General features: G+C 35.7%; 1 protein-coding gene across 1 annotated transcript; it reads right to left on the reverse strand.

Annotated features, from left to right (window-relative positions):
• Positions 1-1,991: 1,991 nt before the first annotated feature.
• LOC145664286 (26S proteasome non-ATPase regulatory subunit 9) lies at positions 1,992-23,630 on the reverse strand. Its single transcript, XM_081730822.1, has 4 exons — positions 23,364-23,630; positions 12,708-12,807; positions 11,321-11,502; positions 1,992-2,379 (listed from the first exon to the last, which is right to left on the reverse strand). Exons 1-4 carry the CDS (start codon positions 23,487-23,489, stop codon positions 2,152-2,154), a joined length of 636 nt encoding a protein of 211 aa, XP_081586948.1. The 5' UTR covers positions 23,490-23,630; the 3' UTR covers positions 1,992-2,151.
• Positions 23,631-23,990: the final 360 nt, after the last annotated feature.

Consider the following 23,990-nt stretch of genomic DNA (forward strand, 5'->3'; position numbering starts at 1 on the left):
TGGAAAAGTGGGTACAATAACCTGTTAATCACATCCTCAGGGTGTCCCGTGCCGCATTAGAAGAAAGAACATGGTAGAAAAGCGAAATAAGGTCAACTTCTGCCGGTATCTGTGAAGCCAAAGAAAAGTATAGGAGGAGGGTGGGTACTTCTGCTATCAAGTGACAGTCCGTGTTGATCTGTTGATCTTTTAACTTCCGAACAAAGCATTCTTTTAATGCTAGGTCAGTTTACGATACAAGAGAGACTCTCACCAATCTTCGAACAGATGAACATTTTGACAGGGTTTGGACTAATGCAACGACAAAAAGAGAGTTGTTAGGCGTGGAAGAACCAATTCTGCCGCGTCAGCGAAAAATTCCGAGACGACTGGACGATGGCTCTCCAAACCACACTTTTAATGATGTGAAACACTTATATAAAGTAGAAATCTGGTATAGACTATTGGATATAGTTTGTGGTGAGATCGAAAGACGGTTTGACCAATAGGACGTGAATACAGCGTTACACACAGAGAAACTTATTGTGAAAGCCGCATGTGATATACAATATGGAGAACGGAGATATGTACTTGATACATATAACGATGATTTGAAAGAAAGTAGACATCGAGTTCAGCTAAGAATGTTTCGTGATGTCGTTATAAACGATGCCAGAGATGTTGTTTCAGTGCAAGACGTCGTTGATATTTTTAAGTAGCAGGGGGAATATGTCATACCTCTCCTCTGAAATTAAAACTTCGCTGGAACTACATTTACTTTTACCCGCTACAACGGCTACTGCTGAAAGAACGTTTTCAAATCTGCGTCGATTAAAGACCTATCTTAGAAGCACTATGACTCAGAGTAGACTTAATTGTGTTGCTGTTCTTCAGATTCACCAGGAAAGACTTGACAAATTAAATGTGCGTGATATAGCAAATTAATTCGTATTAAAGACAGAAATCCGCAGAAAAACATTTGGTTGTTTCTGAAGCCAAAACTATTGTGTATATGTGGCGTGTTGGGAACTGCGAGTGATAGTGATATAGCTTTAAAGTTTATTTTCCGTCGTTTTCAGCAGCCTAAAATTCTGAAAGGAGGCATTTTTGACCCAAGTTTATTAGGTCTTTTTCTTTTATTTGATGTAAGGAATCACTTCACGGAGATTGGGCATCGAATTTTTGAACATACTGTAAGTTCATTCTCTGATCTTCCCCTACTCTTACAACTAAAAATTATTTTGAACATATTGTAAGTTTAGTCTCTGACCTTTCCCTAGTCTTACAACTAGAAGTTATTTTGAACATACTGTAAGTTTAGTCTCTGACCTTTCCCTAGTCTTACAACTAGAAGTTGTTTTGAACATACTGTAAGTTTAGTCTCTGACCTTTCCCTAGTCTTACAACTAGAAGTTATTTTGAACATACTGTAAGTTTAGTCTCTGACCTTTCCCTAGTCTTAAACTAGAAGTTATTTTGAACATACTGTAAGTTTAGTCTCTGACCTTCCCCTACTCTTACAACTAGAAGTTATAGATCCACTACTTCGGTTTCGGTATTGAATTCGCACAGTTCGGAAGTCTCCCGTAGTTTCACAATATAAAAAGAAAATAACTGGTTTCTTTTAAAGTTCTACACACTACCTAACTACCGAAGAATTTAAAATCAATTACTTGAAATATTATATGAATGGACAATAGGTATTCCTGAATTGCACTTCCATTTGAAGTTCCGAAACTTTCCACTGCATTCATCTACAGCCATATTGAAGAAAGTGCCCACCCAACTTCTTTCAAAAGAGGTATACTGTTGTCCATAAACGGAATTAAATGAAAGAAATGTGACCAAGTTTTTTTTGCTATTCTTTTACTCTTTATTTCAAGCAAAAGAATTTAAATATCCTATAAACTATTGCCAGATTATGGGTTTTGAAAGAGAGAAGTGACGCGTAATTTTCCTGAACACTACCGCGAATGGTTATATTTGAGCACAAATAAATATATACAAAACACTAATATTTTAATACTTTAATGACACACATATATCACAACAAAACTGGGGGGATCTTGTTACATTTAGCACCATCAAATATAATATTATGAATAAGGTTCTTTCCAGACATAAACAAACCAAACCGTAATAAAGAACAGTAGAATACACTGTTAACACTTTTTATCTTTCAACAGATTCCAATGGCACAATGTTACATCCCAGAAGACCCCTCCCACTCCATGTTCGAGGTGTCAGCGACAGGCTCTGGATCGTCTGTCTTCGTTTGATTTTAACGGCGATTGGTCTCCCCACGGAATGCTGTACAACTTTGGCAATATCTTGAAGAGTAGAGAAGTTGTTTGCATTTACAGATCCAAACTCAACTATTAAATCTTCCAACTGCAATCCCTACAAAAAATTAAAAATTCATGTTACAATAAAGGAATTCTACTGTATATGTTTTGATAAATTAGTGTTTCTCAAAAGGTTAGGAGATGCGCCACAGTATTTCCCCAGGATGTCACCTTAAAACTCAACGAAAATGAGAAAAATATTACTTTTGCACTTGCTGAAACCTACAAGTTTTTCCATATGGAAGACTTGACTACGCGGACAGAAGGTGAGATATGCCTGTTAGCACTGACAAATCGAATATATATGATTTACAGAGCACGTGAAACATATTTTCCAAAGAGTTTATTCTTCCGAATGTCGTATGCAGACGAAAATCCATTCTACACTGGAAAAATTAATTAGACACGGAAATAATGCAGACGAAAGTCGTCCAGGTACAACGATACCATATATTTATATTTTACTTAATATTCAGGGCAAAGTTTGTAATTTGAACTGGCAGTAGTATAAATAAGAAGAAAAATTTTATAATAAATATAAAAACCAACAGGAAGCCACATAATTGGGAAGTATTTGTAATTGCTGAAAAGCAAAGCCATTATTAAATTGTTTGAAAATACAGTAATCATAAGTGAGTAAAACAGTGCGTAATTATTTAATTATCGTCAAAGACAAAAATAATAACAATAATATACGCTTACATGCTCTGATAAATCTTGAAATAAGTAAAATCATGTCGAGCTGGGTAACATATACAGAGTTTGTAAAAAACTTCGATCAAGACAATTCATCACAGTTTTAGAACCTCAAACGTTTTGCTAACCGGTAATTTACAAAGTCTCTACACACATATACCAGAAATAGGTAGATGTCTACCATATATTAGGTATAGAAAGTAAAGATTACATAATCTCTATTTCCTTGTATAATTTGACTTTGGACTCAATAACCATATTCAGATTTTCGGAGCAAATTTAAGAAAGACTGAGATAAAATGTTATATACTTATATCGATATGATGAAAAAAAAAATGCATTCACAAATGCAAAGAAATGGAAGTCTATCCTAACACCTACTTATCATCATCTGAGATTGATCTGCTCTTCTTCAGACTTTGACCATTTTGGAAGATTTAGTATATTTTTCTAATCACGTGATAACACTACATGACCATACATTTACAAACGATATTACTGTAATTATGCTTTCCCTATTTACCTGCCCTTTTGGCTCAACGACAAGTCTTTTCGAAGCTTTAGCGAGATTCGAAAATATTTACGAATTAGTTTTTCACTCTCAACAAACAGAAATGACAAAACAGAATACTATATGATGGTACATCAAATTTATACAATGCCCTTATTGATGTACAATTTCCTCTTCCAAAACATTATGTACAAGATAGTAAGGACTTCGCACAAAAATACGTTAGGATTAAGACTATGATTCACAACCCACCCGGATTACACGAAGGTTCTTTAGGTACCCTGTACATTCATTTTTCATCAGCACATTCGAACACAATCAAGACCAACTTTATTTATTTATTTAAAAGGACGGTTAACAGGGTTTGCAAGTAAGAATAACACTAAATAATTTTGGACGTTATTAGGATTGCAACTAAGAATAAGATCAAGCTTTTTTTAAAAAACAAAAATTGACACGATCAATAGGACACAAACATGACATGTTAAAAAGTAGATCCAACAAGTAAAATAAACAGAAAATGGTCAAAAGCAGGAAATTTGTAAGAAGACACAAAGGTAAGGTGAGTTACTTTTGTATCCAGGTATCAGCAATGGCTTACTATAATAAACAAGGTATTGAAACAGCTTTGCCACAACCAATTAACTTAGAGAAATTACATGGATCAGGCACGTAGCCAGGATTTCGTGAAGGAGGGGGGGGGGGGGTCCGTGACATGAAATACTGTGGTCATTACACCAGGGGCTCGATCATTCTAAACTATTTTACAGGAAAATATATTGGTTCGTTTGGCCAGGGTTTCGTAACCGGTGGGGGGGCGGGAGGAGGAGGCGGCATGAAATTCTGAAGGCCCAGGACCGCTCGATCAATCTAAACTACTTTACTATCAACATATATTGGTTTCTTAAGACAATAGAATAAGAATATGTTGGTAAGTACGGTATTTATTAACAAACTATGAAGAAATCTCGAGTAAAATAATAAAAAAATGTATTGAAAAAGATTATACAATATTTACGTCCTTCCTCTGTTTATTCAAATATAACAATTTTCCTTTCATTATGACCTCGACTATTATAAAAAGTACATATTCACTATTATAAAAAGTACATACTCAATAATCCATCTATTAAAATGCTACAATAGCAATTAAAAGCGCCTGAGCTCCAACGTATAACTATGGCTTTCAAATCTTTCATTTACGGTTATGTGTGATTTCACGTTTAACAGAGACAAATATTTTAAGTACGAGTACTTTAAATAAATCAGTTAACTAGATCTTTTTCATAAAGTTTACGATATAAAATTGTTGTTCAAAGCCTTTGTATTTTAATAAGCCTTCTCTAAAATCAATGCACATGAATTGGGCTTCCATCTTCCGAGTTCTTTTAAACTATACTAGCTGAACCTGCGCTCTCTACACAGCGCATCATTCACATATAAGCATGAATCTCCTTGTTATTCCTCAAATCTGTACATGTCGCTTTACAGACACAAGTGAAAGACGTCTTGATAAAAATAAGCAAGATATACCGTAAAAGGGGAGATTTTTCCGATTACTTTAATATTTTTCACCGTTTAAAGATTTAAACCTACTTCCGGCTGGAGTTTTTAATTCATGTATGATAAGTGTTTTCTTTCTTCTTGCATGCAGTATGTAATAAGCAATTACATTACATACACAATTAATTATGATGACAGTGATATATGTGTTAATTGGGCAAAACACTCAAAACAATAAAGATTCAACTTAGATTGGAGAAATAGTTATTTATCGTTTTTCATTATAATTTCACCATGAAATAAACGCCTGATAGATATACAACCCATGTGTACAATAATGTGGTGTTGGAATGTATAATTCGTAGGATATGATGCTTTAGTTTTTTTTTTTAAATTCAACAGTTCCAGTGCACTCGTAAAAATGTAATAAAGAAATAATGGCCATGTTTTTTAAATATTCAATCAGAATTGGACAATCTACGCAAAATTTGCAATCGATCAGTGAAAATGTCATCTTTCTAGAGCCTGTAGTTTCCGAGATCTCACTGTCGAAAGGATTTGCCACAAACATATAAATGTCCACAAACGTATATTTAAAAAAACTCCAGGAGATGGTAGCACAATCCATTTGCATTTATTTCGGAGAAGGCTTATTAAACTGCAAAGGTTTTCACAATAATTTAAAAGGATAAACTTTGTGGGGAAAAAAATCTCTAAGAAATTTATTTAAAGTACACCTTTTTAAAAATATTTGTCTTTGTTTTAAACGTGAAATCACAAATAACCGTAAATCAAAAATTTGAAAGCTAAAGTTATAGGTTGGAGCTCAGTCGCATTTAATTGCTATTGTAGCATTTTAATAGATAGATGTTGTGGAAATTTATATTTTTGTGGCCAATCCTTTCGACAATGGGATCTCGGAAACTACAGGCTCTAGAAAGGTGACGTTTTCACTGATCGATTGGAAATTTTGCGTAGATTGTCCAGTTCTAATTGAATATTTTAAAAACATGGCCGTTATTTCTTTATTACATTTTTTAGGCTACGCATGGAAGCGTTGAAATAAAAAAAAAGCACCATATCCTACCCGTTATACATTCCAACACCACGCTGTTGTATATAGGGGTTGCATATGTCTCAGGTGTTTATTTCATGGCCAAATAATAATGAAAAAGGAACGATAACCATTTCTCCAGTTTAACCAGTAAGATGAATCTTTATTTTTGAAGTGATTTGCCCAACGAACACCATATATAACTGCGATTATAATTAATTGTGTATGTAATATATTTGCTTATTACATTCTGCATGGAAGAAGAAAGAAAACACTGGTCATGCATGAATTAGAAACTCCAACCGGAAGTAGGCTCAAATCTTGCAAACGGTGCGAAATATTGAGGTCCTCTTTATGATACGCCTTGCCGATTTTTTTTTAAATCAAGACTTTTTTCACTTGTGTCTGTAAAGGGACATGTACAGATGTGAGGAATGAGAACCATATTTATGCTAATATGCGAACGATGCGCTGTGTAGAGAGCGCAGGTTCAGCTAGTGTCTTGTAAAATATTTTACAATATCTGCATTCCTTTTTCTGTTGAATCAAATGTTAACAGAAATTTCTTTCCACATAAATTTTTGTTTTTATTATTCCGTTAACTACTGTCTGTTCCAAATGACAGGCTAAAGGAACAGTAGAAAATTATTTTTGAAATAACATGTTTGATACTGAAAATTATGATAAAAAAAGAAAATGTCCACACTGTTACACAACGACACAATGCTTTCGGAAGCTTGAAATCTCCCTTACTAGTAGCAGAAATTCTGAGAATTCAGTAACTTTTCTAGAAATTTTAAATTCCCTGACTCTTCCAAGATATCTCGCTCACCTCGCCACCATGTATTGCAATACAAATCTCCTCATAAGAAAGAGTAATCAAAAGCTTCCTGTTGTTTATTTTTAACGATGATTCTTCTTTTTCTAATTTCATTTTGTGAAATCCGCTACCACGCTACGGAGTGTATGAAATCATATACAATTATACAGAACTATATAGAAATGCGAAGCACCATGACTTCCAAGTTTCACGTTTATCTAAGCAATTAACATTCGGCCAAAAGAGATTGGGTCATTTTTGACCCATAAATGTTTTAACTTTTTTCCCATTTCTTCTTCCTTTTTCCGGTCATCAGCCTAGGTATGCTTCTTTTAACCTACGTACCATGCAGTAACACTTCTATTACCCTAGCATTCCTTATTTGTCAACCACAAATAAACAATTCTTTGTCTGGGCCTTGAATGACCCGGTCTTTGTTGTTTACGCGAAGGATATTTTATTTGTTTTGTTTACCTCACACCGTCCGATTTGTTGCCATTTTACTCACTCTGCATGATCACTTCTACTCTTTGCTCATTTCCTTAGCATGCTCCAACATGTCAGCAGTGTTGCCAGGTGGCAAAAATTTCCCACAAAACAGGAAATTCACAGCAATGGCGGGAATGCAGGATATTTGTTTCCAAATATGTAGGATATGAGATAATTTTCTTGAAAATATGTACCAATGGAAACGCATGGTAATATATATGCATATCTGGGTGTGCTTGTGTGCGTTATATATTTGCGGGAAACATTGAATGATATTGGAAAATTTCATGTCTGTGAACGAGAAATTTCCCTTCACGAACTGGTAACACTGACTGTCAGAGTAAATATGAAACATTTAGTCCAATTTCACTCATGCAGAAGAATGAAAATAAACTGTGCGCGTCTATTCTCTATGAGGTAATAATGTCCGAACAAAACATTTAATCAATTCGTTACATTTTACATTGAAATTAGTGGAAATATTTATAGGAGATTACGACTTGTGGGAAATACCTATTGGCCCTATTTACAAGGAAGCAAAAGCGCGTACTGACTTTCAGTGTTGTTCCGATTGAGCATATCAGCCTAAGGGCAATTGTCACGCATTCATATATAGATTTTCATACGTTACTAGTAACATCTTAAAGAGACTATTATCAACACCGCGAATTTCCAGCTTTATGAAATAATGCCCAAACCTAACGCTGAGAAACACTGTATTTTTCAGAACAATGCATTCGTGTACTCTATTAGAAGAACCTCGTTATATCATTCTTCATGTATTGAATATAGCGCAATAGTGTTCAATGTTTATAATTTATATACATAAATACTCTAATATAGAGGAAACTCTAATAAAGTGGCAGTTAATGTTTTTCAGTTGCTGAAGTGAGGTTGAATCGTTTCCTACGTTATTCGCTGGCTGAAGGTATGAGATTGCTGCCGGGCTGTTTACAAGATGGTTGTAGTAGTCTAGCCACCTATCTTCAAGCCGTTTGGAGGGCTAGTAGAACCATCATGGCAAGGAGTGGAATTCATCACAATCTTGGATAATCGTTTCGTACGAAGTCCACAGAAATGAACCACCGCAGCCAGTAGAGAATTTAAGACCTCCTGCAACCACTGTATAGTGCATTGCATTACCCAAACGTTTGTGGTTTCATCGTTACCTCTTTCAAGTATTGCAGGTCCTGAAACCGGACGACAAAGCAAAAACAGTCTTTCCGTGTCCGTGAGGTAATGTACATTGAAATGAAAATTGATGGTCTCAGGAATTATTGGAATTCAGTGATGAAGACAAAGTGTACAAACATAATGTAAGGTTCTGAGATCTAGGAAATCCTAGATGTTATGTTGAGCATATATTCGACTCCCCCAAGGTGAATGTTATTTTGTGCTTCAGCCAAGAAAAGGTGTATGGCTCTTTCTTCTTTCACAAAGACGCAAGGGGGGGATCTTACTTGGTCTCCAATGTTACAAATATGGCTTCTTCCATAACTGGAACAAAATATACTGGGCTTCAAATATCAATATAATGGAGTACGATCCGACTTCCACTCATGTCAGATTTGAACTGAATAGGCGACTACCAACAAAGAAATTGTGTGTGTTGAAAATGAAATGAAATGAAATCTTTGAGTTTTACGTCCCACGGTTATGCCGGTTAGGCCAAAGGAGACGGATTATGAGAAATGAATGAAATGGTGGAATGAAGAAAGTGGGAGGAAACGGGAGAACCCCGAGAAAACCCACGCACACGGTGTTTGTCCACCACAAAGTTCACTTGGCGGGGTCTGGGATCGAAACCGGGACCCCAAGCACCAGAGGTAAACGCTCTACCACTGAGCCACCACGGCTTCCAAATTGTGAGTGTTGATAAGAGATGATAGTGAACGTTTGCGTTCACCTCCACGTTTCTCCGACCTTACACTCTGTGACTTTTTTCTCTGAGGTTATGTGAAACACGTGTATTAGCAGCCAACTACCATCCAGGATATTCGAGTTTGTTCGCAACACAGGGATTATTGCATAAGTAGATCATGTATGACAAGAAATATACCACATACTAGAAGTGTCATGTGAAAAACGGAGCTCACATTTTGCACATGTGATGTGATGTGAACCAAATGCAAAACGAAAACAATTTGAGCTTCCGTTCCCACCTATACTATTTGACAGTGTCTTGTTGTTAAGCGAGATTAGTTCAGATCTGTAATCAGGAAGATCATTTGTAATAACATTGTATGTGCATAAAAACACTCAGCTTAAGCACCCGCTGAATAAAATAGTTAATACGATTTCAATAACTGTCTCCTATCATTTTCAGTGTTGTATGAAATTCTACAATATTGTTAGCATTTAACGAAGAAAGAGAAAGAAGTAAAAAAAAAAAAAAAAAAAAAAGTAAAGAAAAAAGGGCATATACCAATCGATAAACAAAATTATATGCGTGAGTGTAAACGCTTACGCGTAGTTTTCAAGAAAACAGAAAAAAATGTAAAGGTTAAAATTGATGCTGTAAAAGGACTATGCTACTTATTGGAGTGAAACTGATACTAAAATATACGCTTATTAACTCTCTCGTTGTGGTACTAAGAAGACCACAATATATAGTAGGATACAGCCTAAAATTATCATTAACCCTTAAAATTTAATCTCTGTTAGCTAAAATATTGTCCAAATATAAGATATACACAGTTGGCAGATCATATTGAGATAAACAAAATAACATGCATAAGGGTAGATTCTCATGTGTAGATTGCGAGAAAATAAATAAAGAAAGAAAAGTATCGAACTTTTCTAGCACTAAAAAGTACGTTCGAAAACGGTGAAACAAACACGCACTTTACGCACATAGAAAACGTTACTATTATGAAAATTTCTGAGGAAACATGCAATGTTTTGTACATGGAACTGCCTGTAAAAGCCTGTCAAATTTTGACAGGCATTACACAGGCGCCTGTTTCGTCAAAAATACATGGAAATAAAATATTACAGGCGCATTGTCTTCAGGTGATATGCATGTCGAAAAATTATTAAATTTCTGTTGGAAATTTTGCACGAAAACAAGTGTTGTACAGAGCCTGTACATTAAAATGAGAACATGCAATGTACACGTAGTCACTCACATGCAAGTAAATGGAGGGAATATGTGCATGTAAAGTACCTTGAATGGATTGTTGATAACATTCGCAATACAGTAAGAATAAAAAGTACAAGGAAGGTGCCTGTTTATCAACATGTAATACACATGTGTGATATTCGCATTACATGTAAATACCATGTATTAGCGTATAGCATGGAAAATGTAGGTTTATCTTTATTTTTCAGTTTAACGTTCCACGATTATGCCCTTTAGGCTTAGGGAGACGATGATTAAAGTAAGTGAATGTGATGAAAGAATTGGTAGAATGAGGAAGTGGGAAGGAATGGAAGTACCCCGAGAAAATCCATGAAGACGATGCTGTCCACCACGAACTTCTTGGTCGGGGATCAAATCAGGGACCCCATGCACCAGATGAAGCACTACCACTGAGCCACCGTGTCCCCTGTGTAAGGGAAGAAACTTACTTTTTTTCTTTGTCCTGTATGTCTTCTTGAAACCTTAAACCACTGGAATATAATAAAATTGAATAAATATACACTTACTTCCCAACATTCGCTGAATTCAAGGAGTGTTCACTGAAGTCGAAGATGATGAAAAAAAAAGTTAGTAACTAGTTTCCTTTCACTGAATTAAGACATATAAAAGACGTTGCAGCAATCATATGCAACTACTTTATACAGCAGATACTTGAGATGAGTGGTTTTAGTGATTCAATATGTATCCTATTGTATCACCGAATAGTTGTTTCTAAATTTACTCACCAACCTACACGATTTGGCTAGCTACAGTAAGAAATGAATTAAGTATGTAAACTTACTGCCTCAGCAGCTGGGGAACCATCACTGACAATGTTAACTCTAGCAATAGGTTCAAGATGAGAACTGGCATCTTTCATCTCAACATCCCCAGCTATATCCACTCCTCCTCGTTGCTGAGCGTGCAAAGCATGTATTCCTTGCTCAATCTGTTTCATAATTGCCTTGTGATCATTTTGAAGACCTGGCAAATTAAAAAGCAACTACAGTTACACTATAAATGTTGCTCAAGATAAGATATGAATCAATTGTTAGCTCGACTACCGTATTACATACACTTCACTTGTTGAACATTGATTGAACAATAGCCTACGTGAACTCATCTCTTGTATTTTCTACAATACATTGTCTATGGGTAGCAAAAATTTATACGATATGTAACACGTAATACTTTTAAACTACAAGACGTGGAATGTACTGGAATGTGGCGTTTCCAAAATTACGAAATTGATATTTTTGTATATGATCGCGTTCACTTGAATTTAACTGGCTATAGACTGTATTTAACAATGAAATTTGAATGATTCCTTTCTAATTTATTAGTCGTGGGTTATCACTTAACATTTTACGAACATAGAACAATACATAGTAAAATCTCGGAAGATTACTAATGTTCGTTGCACTTCTTAATCAACTTAAAACCCTATTTCAGAAGAAAATATAATTCTGTTTCTGTCTTATTCATGTCCTTTCTTGAATAAACGCCATCTTAAAACACGTTAAAATTGTATTCCGTTATTCCAGTGTTTCTAGTTCTTAGAAATTATTATTAAACAATCTAAGACTTGACAATAACGATTTCTGAAATCACAATACCATCTTTCGTAAAACAGAAAACCAATTGATACAAACGGCAACAACTGGAAATTTAAACTCGCTTAAGAACATTACTTATTTTACAAATAACAATGTAATCTGTAAAGAAACGCCCTTAAGTAATATATTTTTGAGACAAATTTCGAGACATAAAAAGAGCGAATAATATGAGGTTCTATTTGCTGTAATTCTGCAAATAAGCACATGGACAAGGTTCTCAATCGAATAACATCTCTACATCAAGTGTATTAGCGTTAGTAAATGAAATTATTTCACAGGCCCTGTTGTATATCGACTATCTAAAAACAATATATTTTTTCTAATATACATTGTTTTACGTGTGCCACGACTTATAAAGATAAAATGCCAAAAAACAACTTGATTTTCTCCATTGTCCGGTCGGCCCGAAAAGACTGAAAGGTTAAAAACCAATGTCATATGAGATTTGAATTAAATAAATAAATTTAAAAATAAATAAAAAGTTGCTTGACTAAAAATAAAAAATTTTCAAAAATATTACTCATGTTATTTTTACAATATATAGAATCTTGACTTATATAAATGGGAACTTACATATGATTCTGTGTCTTGCATGCCGCACCTGATATACATCGATATCACTTCTCGGGAAATCGTTTTCGTCCACAAGTGGATCATTCATTCCAACACGATTCTAAAATAAATAAAATAAAATTTAATTAATAATTGTGGGCTTTCCCGTCCATAAAATTAATGCACATATGAACCACAGTCTTCAGATGATAATTTAGATTAGTATAATTCAGGTGACTGGTTTATGTGAGCTTTAAAATATAAATAATAAATAAACTACATTTACTAACAATTTGAAAAAAATCGTCAATAAAATTATCAATCGTAGAGTTACTTTTGCGCTAACGTCAAGTTGCTACTTTTATATTAAGAGTAATTCAGAGCATTTTCACAACGTCCCATATATACAGAAGCAGAAATTTCCAGACGAAGCAGCTTTTCACTATTTTTCTCATTTTCATCAAATTTAGACGCAAGCACTGCATTATTATCCGAACATGACATAATGTACAAAGTGGGGTACTTGAAACACATGCTGAAAAATTACAATTTTTTCACGATTTGCGTATAAATAATGTTACAGCGTTCGGACATGTACCATACAAACTACAGTGCAAAAACCGCAAATCAGTCTGTGCTAGGAAGTACTAATGCTATCTAACCTAGTCAGTGCAAGTCGAAGCTGGTTGGTCCACCCCTTAGCATCCGTAGAGAAAAGGCATGTCAGCGACGATGGGTATTCACGTAAGCGAGGGTAGTGAATGCACGTGGGTTTCCTCACTTATACTAGTTCCTGTAACACTTGCAAAATAAAAATACAGCTTTTGTACACCGTGTAGAAATAATACACCTTCAGAATATAGTATCTTTACAGTCCTTTTCCATTTTAACTCCTTATTTTGGCGTTCGTGACGTACAGTAGGTCCAGCATTTATATTAGCTAATGTTAGTTTAGGTTAGGGTAGATTAGTTTCGTTTTGATTAGTTCAATATTTCTGGACCTAGTCTGCGAGACGTAGCCTCTCACTTTAACCGTCGTATAACACTTGTAATGATTTTACACTAGTAACGCTATATTTGTAGATATAAAATACAGATACAGTTGTATTATTTCCTATTTAATTGTGTCGCTTGCAGAAATTTGTTCTTTATAAACATGCTTTTCAATGTAGTGTACTGAATTTTACCTCTTAATTTTGGTTGGGGTGTGCCTAAACTTGACCTGCACAAAATATTTACCATTATGTTGGTTGTGGCTCTCCTGAACTTCAGACTGTACCAAATGATATAATTTCATGTCAACCATTACAAATGTAGGCACATTTTTAGATTGGGGGGGGGGGGGGCAGAATTTTTTTAGTTAAAATTTCTTACTTTCTTGGTATATTTTCTGTATTTTTGTTAGTTCAGGTTAGGTTAGGTTAACTTTGTATTGGCCATCTCGTTCCAAAACTATCCCTAAATGTCTTTCCGAATGATATAGTGATAGATAAAAGAATAAATAAAAGATAATTAAAAAATAATAAATAAAGAAATAAAAATAAAAAATAGATGTCATCCTAGTTTAGGAAACCACAGATTTGTAGAAATTTACAGAATTATGTCATTTCAACCGAGGAATGCATAAGTACTCAAACATATGGGGCTCTTGCCTCTGACACCCCAAATAATTCGGGACAGGACGTTTGGGCGCCACCATTTGGGCGCGGACGTTTCGGCGCTGCCGTTTGGGCGCGAAGCCGTTTAGGCGCCAGACGTTTGGGCGCGAAGTACATAGTAAAAATCACAATTTACGAAATATAAAGTAAGCTAGGCAGTGAAAGCTAAGCGCGAATCAAGATATATACATTTCTTACACTTCTATCTTTATCTCACCTCATTTATCTATCTATTTTCTATCTCTATCTTACTTATTCATCTAAATTAAGTAGTTTAATAGGTTGTAGCATTTGTTGCCTAATCTCGTCATGGATTGATTTTTCGCTTGTTCACGATTCTTGTACTTCTGATCTAATATTGATCTAATTTTTGTATTATATAAGAAAGCTAGGAAATGAAGGAATCAGACGAACTCTTAATAATTTTCTTAATGTTAATTAAAACATATTGATTTAATTTTTGTATTTTTTAAAAAAGTTAATAATTACATACTTATGAATATTAAAATTTGTTTTCTTTCGTATTACGTTTGCCAAACTCTTCTCTTCCTCAAGTCCAATAAAGAACTACCAATAAAAGATTTCCACGCACTCGAGTTGAGAGAAGTGGCCCCGCGTAGCGTAGTCGCTAACGCTCTCGCCTTCGGTGCGAGTGGTCCCGGGTTCGATTCCCGGTAGGGGCACTCGGTCGAAAAAATGTAACACGCTCTTTCAGGCCAGCCACCCTGAATGAGGTTTTCCTCATTCACACCAGGTAAATGCCGGGGTGGTACCTAATTTATAGGTTCAGGCCTCTTCCTTCCTTCCCTTTCCCCGGATAGTGTGCCCCCTCAAATGTGACGGGCTAAATGGCTTTAGATGCCGAGAGCACAGAAATCTAAAAATCATAAAACGTAATTGAGTTGAAGGAAAGATGTTAATACAGGGTGTCTAAGACATTGAGTTTAGGAACTGTAGTATGTTGTATTTCTGGTATCACTTTTTTTTTCGTCCCATTGTAAGCATTTAATCTACACTAAAGAAAGTGGCGAAAGGAAAAAAGAACGATTTCAAAGTGAAAAATAATAGTTAAGTGTACATATATTGGTAATTTAGCCACTAGAAATGTGTTTGACATTCACACTTATTGCATAACTACAGTAGAAGTCCTGCTTTCAGTTTTTTAATGGAATAGACTCACTATGTACGTAATGCAGTCCATCATATCCAGTCTGGTCCACTTACCTTTGGCTTGAAAAGTTATCAAATAAAAAGTACACTTAACTTTGGTTGAAACTTAAATTTACAAAATTTAATTGTCAATTCAGTTTTTAGAATTTTCAAATTCCAGTAGTTCTAGTATGTAAAACAAAATCCAGTATAATTCAAGGACTTCCACTACAGTAGACACCTTGTGATATCTTGATTCGAACTTAGTACTCAGCGTCTAACGTAATGACTTTTTAACTTAACTCGCACCCAAACGTCCGGCGCCCAAACGTCCAGTGCCCAAACGTCACGTACCGAAATAATTTTAACAAACTAACTGTATGCTGGTGAAATGAAATCTTTCAGTTTAACGTCCCACAATTCTGGCCTTTAGGCTACGAGAGGCGATGATTAAAGAAAGTGAATGATGATGGAAGAATTTGTGCAATTAGAATATGGTATGAAATAGTAGTGTCCCGAGAAAACTCACAGAAAACAATATAGTCAGAACAGTGGCGGTTTCTCTTCATGTTTCCAATATTTTCATTTTTTATTTGTGCTAAATCACTTTTCATTTTATTATCAACATCATCTTTTCTTAAACAAGTGCGTTTGAAAGGGGCTGGCTAGTTGCTTTCTGCTTGATAGTTTGCCAAACTCCCCAGCTTTAACAGCTTCTGGGCCATTGCGGGTTCTCGCCTGAAGGTGAATAGTCTGCTCCTTTGTGACAATGTTGCTTACCGTAACCAAGTCGCTACAGAGAAAGAGAGAGAAAAAACTTGCGCCTTGCCTAAAAGCGAGATTGCCAAGTGGTCATAGCTATTGGTTCTGTCAACCAAGTAACGTCAAGGCAGCTATGAAGACAGTAAAGGCGACCCCGTGAAGAGTGAAGACAAATTGAGGGTGTCGATATTTAATAGACTCGTATTTGAATAAGTAGAAATTTGGCAGCATAGATACAATGTTTTCTTTTTCATGTGTGCATGGGTGAATGAGAAAACTGGTGGGCAGTTTTTAGAAAAAGGGCGTTAATTGGGGAAGGGGTGAGATTTTAAAGCGGGTAGCGGACTTTGTTGTGGTGTATATTTGTGTGTGTGTGTGTGTCTGCCGGTCTTTGTTGTTCATTGTAATATTGTTGCTGTAATTGCATAATTACGTGTCTGTCCCTGATATACGTGAACTAGCAATGCAGTAGCAATGAATTCTGTAACGTCTCTGTTGAATTAGCCGATTTCGAAAAGAACTTCAGAAGCAAACCTACTTGTGAAAGACATCGGAGGACCGATGCGAATATAACGCAAGTAATTAGAAGTCAGAAACGAACAGTTACAAGGAAGTTTACTCTCAACTTAGTGGTTATGTGAATGTGAAATTAAAAATGCTTTGTTTTGTTTTCCCTGTTTGTTGTTCGGGGCGGAGGAAGATGCATGGAGTAAAAAAAATGTTGCGGATATCCAGCATCTGCACGACAAAAAAAAAAAAAAAAAAAAAAAAAAAAAAAAAAAAAAAAAGTCAGGTCATATAAGACACGTTCGATCTCACTGTGTTGGGAAACGTGAATAGTGCTGCTCAACTAAATGCTGGTTATAGGCGGTCCATTGAGAATCACAATCAAAAAGTGACGCAAAACAGGTACGTGCTTAATATAATCATCAATTGCATTTGGTTTCGTGGTACCTTCGAATTGGCTTTAAGAGGACATGATGAAAAACAGACTCGTCTTCAAATCGTGGCGTTTTTCGTAGATTAATTAATTTCAGTGCAGAACTTGACAGCGTTCTCAAGAGGCATTTAGAAAGCGCAATAATTTTCAAGAGTACGTCAAAAATCATACAAAATGAGCTTCTCCATTGCATGCTTGAAGCATGCCATGAAGAAATCGCTATTATTATTTATAATAACTATCAGTGGTGTATTTAGGGGGCTTTCGGGCTTAAGCCCCGCGAAATCTTACTTACTATAGTAAAGTATATGAAATATCTTGCAGAATTTTTACATTTTCAGGCAAAGCCCCCTCGAAACAAAATCCTGAATACGCCACTGCTATTAATAATAATAATAATAATAATAATAATAATAATAATAATAATAATAATAATAATAATAATAATAATAATAATGAAAAAGGAGAGGTCATCTAATGTGCACCACCTAAAATACAAAGCACCAGCCGCCACTGGTTCAGAATCAAACTAGCGACTCCGCGCACTGGAGGTACACTCTACCACTGATCCACCGTGAACCGAGCTATCTGTATCCTTGTAAGCAAATATTTATTCAGTACGAAGCCATGTAGTCAGTGTGTATTCTCGCATTACCTGCGTATTCGCTGTCTCTGACACGGCTGTTTCCTACTGATGCAACTCCCGCGTAGCCTCACTAGCTTCGCCCTTCATACGCAGGTTAGATACAATTCGTGCTTTTTACTGACCCCTTGTATAGGACATTTGTTGTATTTTGCACTGTCGTTTTATGACATACATGCTAGAGTTGGAAAATAACACTTAAGCCGTCTTAAAGTGAATCTGCACCCACGAATGCAACTCTTCCCTTGTAATACGTCTTCTGAAGAATGACAGACCCCATGAGTTGATATATGGTTGCCGAACTTCGATAACACCAATTTTTATTGTTGAATGCCCGCAGCTATAAATGCTGCCATGCTGCCTATCATTATAAGATATTAGCATAGATTAAGGAATTATCACATAACTTTGCGATTAAACTTTCTCCCTATTATTTAATGTCATTTGGAGACATATTTTGTAAATACGAATTTTGACATCGAATACGTAATTTTACCTATAACTTTTCCATATTGATTTTTAAGCCAAGTTTTGGCACACTACTCGAAATATTTTTTGAAAAAATATGATTCTTTCACTAACTTCTTTCTTGTTGTTTTCCGAAAGATTTACGCTATAGCACGGTCAACAAGAGATGGTCTCTGACGTTTCTTACCACATGCGGTGGGACATCGCAGCCCCTACTTTGATACCAGTGTTACCAACCACGATCACTGTCTTATACCATTAATTAAATTGCCACTACAGTTGCACCGAAAAAAACCTTGACACGCGAGTAGTGGCAATGTCACTGCGACCTCTTAGAGACGTTCTCTTACTGGACGCACTATAGGCGACATGACAATACCGCATATAGCATACATAAAATTCAAGGGAGCAACAACCAGAAGTAAGATTGATGAAAATTAAAATTCTTTAACGATTTGCGTATAAATACGGCATAAAAATTAATGTAAAAACGCAAACTAACTTTTGCTAGTTGATCACTAAAAAGCACGAATACATTTTAACTGTACCGTAAGTAAAATATATATATATTAAATAAATAAGGGCCAAAATTAAAATTGTATCAAATCAATAACTAAAGGAACAGTAAATTCTTAAATCAAATTAAAGAGTAAAATTAAATGAATGGTTGCCATCTCTTATTGTCACAAATGACAATATTTTATTGATGACTCAATTAGCTTATAATGGTAGTATAGTGTATAGTCTTTTGAAAGAATATAATTATTTGACTGTGAACAATCAAGAGTATTGAGTTCATAACCAGACATAGTAGGTTAGCTTAACTGTATAACAGATAATTTTTCGAATCACTCAATGCTAGGCCAATTATAACAGAAATACGCTAAATATTTAAACATTCAAATCTGCCTGTCACTTTAAGAGACCTCCTAATGTCATGTCACATGCAAAATAGACAGTTAAAGTTTTCTGTAGTCATACTTTACCTTATTACATATTTCGCTTGGTTTTTGACCAAACAATGGTCTTTCTTGCAGTATTTGTAATTTTTTATAGACTTTTCCATTGCGATGCTGGATGCAGGACCCAGAATGCAGAATGATTTTATAGTTGCAAACTTGGTCATTTTATATGGACTATTGTCCTTGTTTGCCTTAATTATTTTTTCTTTTAACTTTACCAAAAGCCAATATAATAATTTACAAAATCTTAGGAAAGTCTGAAAAATATTGTTGTCATCTAATGATGTAAAAATAAGTATTTTTGAACTTTAATTTACCTTGAGGTTTGCTTTCGTCTTTTTCGTGATTTTATCCGAATTGTTAATTACTACTAACAAGCAGTTTTATTTGACTACAGGTGATTCTTTACTATTTTGCTTCTGCACCCAACGATTTCTTGATTACAAATACTGTAGTTGTGATTTTTAAAAATAATGGTATGCACGTATCTAGCAGTTAAGATACTACAAAAAACTTCGTTTCATTTTCACATACCGAATTGCCATTATAATTTTTATGAATAAAAATGATTTTTTAAATTCTTATTTCATGGTTTCATTACATAACCAAGTCAAGACAGGCTGAAACTGGTAGGCCCATACAATAGCAAGGGTGTGTGTCCGAAGGTGTTTATGTGCATAAGCGAGGGTAGTAAACACAAGTGGGCTTTGGCAATGATATGAGTTTCAATACCACTTGTCATGGTTTCGTAGTACTAACGCTCCATTTGTAAAAACAAAATATAGCTTCTGTACAATGTGCAGAAATACAGCGCCAGTGAAAATAATATTTAATACAGTCATTTTTCATATACAATCACTTATTTATCTGTCGTAAAGCATTTGTAATGATTTTACAAGGGTTACATACCGCAGATGGGAGCTCCAAAATGCAAAATTTACGGAGAAATGAGTTGAGTTGTTGATTTTGATTTAGCGTCCCTTTCAGCAGCGAGGCTATATGACACGTGGACCCACCGATCAACGTGAAATCCGAACCACATGAACCTCCGCCGGGAATCGAACCCGGCTCCCCCACGCCAAAGGCACGCACGCCAACCGCTCAACCTCCTCCTTTGCCGTTTGCGAACTCACGTAATACGAGGTAAACACACGACAGACAAAATTTCAAACCCACTATGTTATTAACTAACGTTGCATGTGTGTGTTACTGAAATGGTGAGATATACATAAATGTGGAGCAAAAACTAGGAACAGTGGGGTTCCATTTCAGGTAATGTAATGAAATGGGGCAAAATTTTGGGTGATATCCCAAGTTATGGGGGCATACATTTGTAAAATCAACGGAAGAAGTTGAGCTCCTCGGTGGCTAAGTGGTTAGCATACGCACATTTGGCATGGGAGACCCGGGTTGGATTCCCGGCGGGGCGTCATGTGGTTCGGATTCCACGTTAGTCAATAGGTCAACGTCTCATATAGCCTCGCTGCTGAACGGGACGTTAAACCCAAACTCAACTCAACTCAACGGAAGAAGTTGTGTATTTCATTTTCCAATAGGATTCTAAAGGTAACAAAAATTACCGGTATGTTACACAGTAAATGTACAAGGTGAAAGTACGAAACTGAAAGTTTGTTCTGTAGCGCATAACTCTCAATAACAAAGATATGATGAAAGGAAGTGATATGTCAAGCCAATACAAAGTAATAATCAGGGTTGGCAAAAACCATGGTTTTTATTGATTTTTTTTTTTTGGTTTAAATAATTTACTTTATATATTTATATTAAATATGGACAGAAATTAGTTTGTTTCGCCTTGGTGTTTTTATGCAACAACAAGGTTACGCTGGAAGGGGTCACATAAGCTTAAAGCGGAATCCAAACCGCTTCTCGACTTACATCCAAGAGAAATTGTCCATTTGGACACGAAAACGGGACTAATTGGCCACAAATGCGATTGTCGACTCACTCACGAAGGACTCACCATAAAAATACGTTGTACTGATATTTACATAGGCATACTTGTTAATATAATTATGAAGAGTCATTTCAAAAGGACAAAAAGATTAGACAGTACTCACACAAGTAGAATTATATATTAATCGGGAAACTCCCGCCTTAGCCATTGGGAAAATCCTGTTATCACTTTAAATGTATTTGTATGTAAAATTTTAAGGTAAACTTCTCATAATCACTACGGTATTGAGGTATTAAATTACAAATTTGGTATGTAGATATCATTCAATAAAATCAAAACAAAGTCAAATCCAAATTGATGTTGGAAGCTACGTAGGCAGTTGATAAATTTTGCCAATTTCTATCAATAAGAGGCAAGCTTGTATTCTTTATAAAACAATAGGCATTCCTTCAAGTAGAAATATATAATTTGGTTTCATTTTGTATGTTTATGCTTAACATCCTTATGAAATACCAAGGTTATCACGGAGAAGACTTTCGCTTAAAGGGACACCTCGAATCGCTACTTGGTTTACACTTGAAAGATGGGTTGTGGTTCGACCGAGAATCGAACACGAGACCCCTTGATTAACAGGTGAAAAGTAGATAAACGTAATGCGGATGGTTTGATAAGTAGAAACGTCACCATTAAGTTCACACGATTTACAGAATTTTTCGTCTTTTTTTTTTTTTTTTTGGTTTAAACCATTTTTTTTAAAGGAACAGCTGGTTTAAACTAGCCAACCCTGGTAATGATGCAAAGCTTTTATGTCGTATGAAGTATTTTTCCAGTATCCTAAGTTATGCGTCGCAGACGCGCCTGCTACCTACGAACGCACCCCCAGCTGCGCTGGGTCGGGTTAGATAGCGTTCGTGAATTTTTGTGGCTACGTAGCATAAGTTGGTTCGAGTTTAATACACTGTAGTTCTTATGCCATACATCCACACAATATATTTATACTCAGCACTTGTGAAGTCATTCTGCACCAATTAATGGATCTCCTCCTGAAAAATCTTCCTGCAGTAGTAAGCGTACATGTGATGCTGAAAGAAATTCATTTTTCATGAATGTAAGTATCCCTCATTCAATGGTTAGCACCAGGAAAGAAGTATTTTCGTATACGTTTTGTAACTTTGAATGTCTTTCATAGGGGACTACATCTCCAAACTACCCTTCAACACACTAACTTTTAGCAGCAGTTTCGAAGCTGTATCCTCCATCGCGTGAGAAGGTAAGGAATCAGTTTGACAGTACTAATTTTGCGCAATAATACTATATAGATGCAAACAGATGTAGGGATTTAGGATTTAGATTTCTGGGCTCTCGGCATCTTCTGGCAATCTAGCCCGTCGCGTTTGAGGGATGACAACCCTCGGTGAGCACACCAGTTAGGTACCACCCTGGCATTTGCTAGTGTGAATGAGGAAAACCCAGGAAAACCTCATTCAAGGTGGCTGTCCTGAAAAAGATGTTACACTTTTTCGACAAAGTGCTTCCACTGGGAATGGAACCCGGAACGCTCGCACCGAAGGAACCACGCATACAGATGTAGGAAGCATGAAAATATGAAATATTTGTGAACAACAGTGGATAGCAAAGGCCTGAAATGAAACCGGGGTAATCGTAGGTAAAGTAAGAATACACTGAAAACATGTTGGTGTGGGTCTTATCCAGGACAGCCACCTGCGGTACTTTAGCCTTTTACTTCACTGGTCACCCTACACTTATCCACCTAGATAAATGTTCCGTTAAGGAGGTCCAGTGTCTTTGACACTTCTTTCTATTGATTTTCGTTTGATTACATAATATAACGTTATATTAGGTAAGGTTAGCCTAAGGGGGTCCAGTGTAGTTTCGGACCCCCTTAACGGAACATGGACCATACAACTAAAACACAGCTGCATTATTTTCTATTAAACTCTGTAGCATACAAAAATTTTTTCTTTATAAATATATCTTCTTATGTTGTGTTTAATTTTACCTGTAAGTTTTTCAAAATGTAGTGTGCCAAAACTTGACCAGCATCCTTTCAACTAAATTGTGCACAATTTTATATCACTAATAGTAAAACAATGTCAGTTTTCATTAAATGAAATATTTAGATTTAAAGAGATCTACTTTGTCAAGCTACAGCTACTTACGGATTCCAAAATACCAAACATTTGTGAAATTTCATTTTCAATTCTATCTTTCTGTTCCATTAAGGTCAATACACTTTCTCGGGTTACATTGTGATTTACATCACTACTTTCTGCAGAATCATTCATAATTTATCCGAGTAAATTAGAAAACGCAACTCAAATTCAGAAATGAAATTGCAAATTGTTAATCTTCCTTGCTTGTTTATTTCCATCTGTGGTTTACTTCTTCTTTTTCTATCGAAGAGTGGCACAAGAAATAGACAAGGCCCTCATTCTATCGTGGATTGCGTTACTACACCGCAAAATTTTATGTTTATTGTAACGATGGAGCAGGTCCGTAGCCAAGGGCGCCGATTTCTCTGTAAATTTGGGGGGCCCACTCAGATGCAGAAAGCGTATATAAGGATTTTAATACAAATTGCATTAAATTATGCCAAATATTGTAAATTTACAAGTACAAAGAGGGGGCTCACATTAGCTTTAGGGGGCCCGGGCCCTCTCACCCCCAGGACCCGGGCCCTTGCCTGTAGCCAGCCCAAAAACGTATGGGGGACGGTATAAGTTACGGGGGAACCGGCCAAAATATATTATAGTTCATTTGCAACAATACCGTGAAAATTTGCAGTC

This window comes from Thermobia domestica, chromosome 11 (genome assembly GCF_964235325.1).
Source record: "Thermobia domestica chromosome 11, izTheDome1.hap1.1, whole genome shotgun sequence".
In the NCBI taxonomy this organism is placed as follows: Eukaryota; Metazoa; Arthropoda; class Insecta; order Zygentoma; family Lepismatidae; genus Thermobia; species Thermobia domestica.

Bases quoted from the DNA above. Each gene is read 5' to 3' on its own strand.
- LOC145664286 (XM_081730822.1), bottom strand. From the start codon at position 23,489: ATGAATGATTCTGCAGAAAGTAGTGATGTAAATCACAATGTAACCCGA. The intron at 12,808-23,363 runs GTAAGTAGCTGT...TATTTATTTTAG, and splicing joins TGTTTGGTATTTTGGAATCC to AATCGTGTTGGAATGAATGA. The intron at 11,503-12,707 runs GTAAGTTCCCAT...TTAATTTGCCAG, and splicing joins TGCAAGACACAGAATCATAT to GTCTTCAAAATGATCACAAG.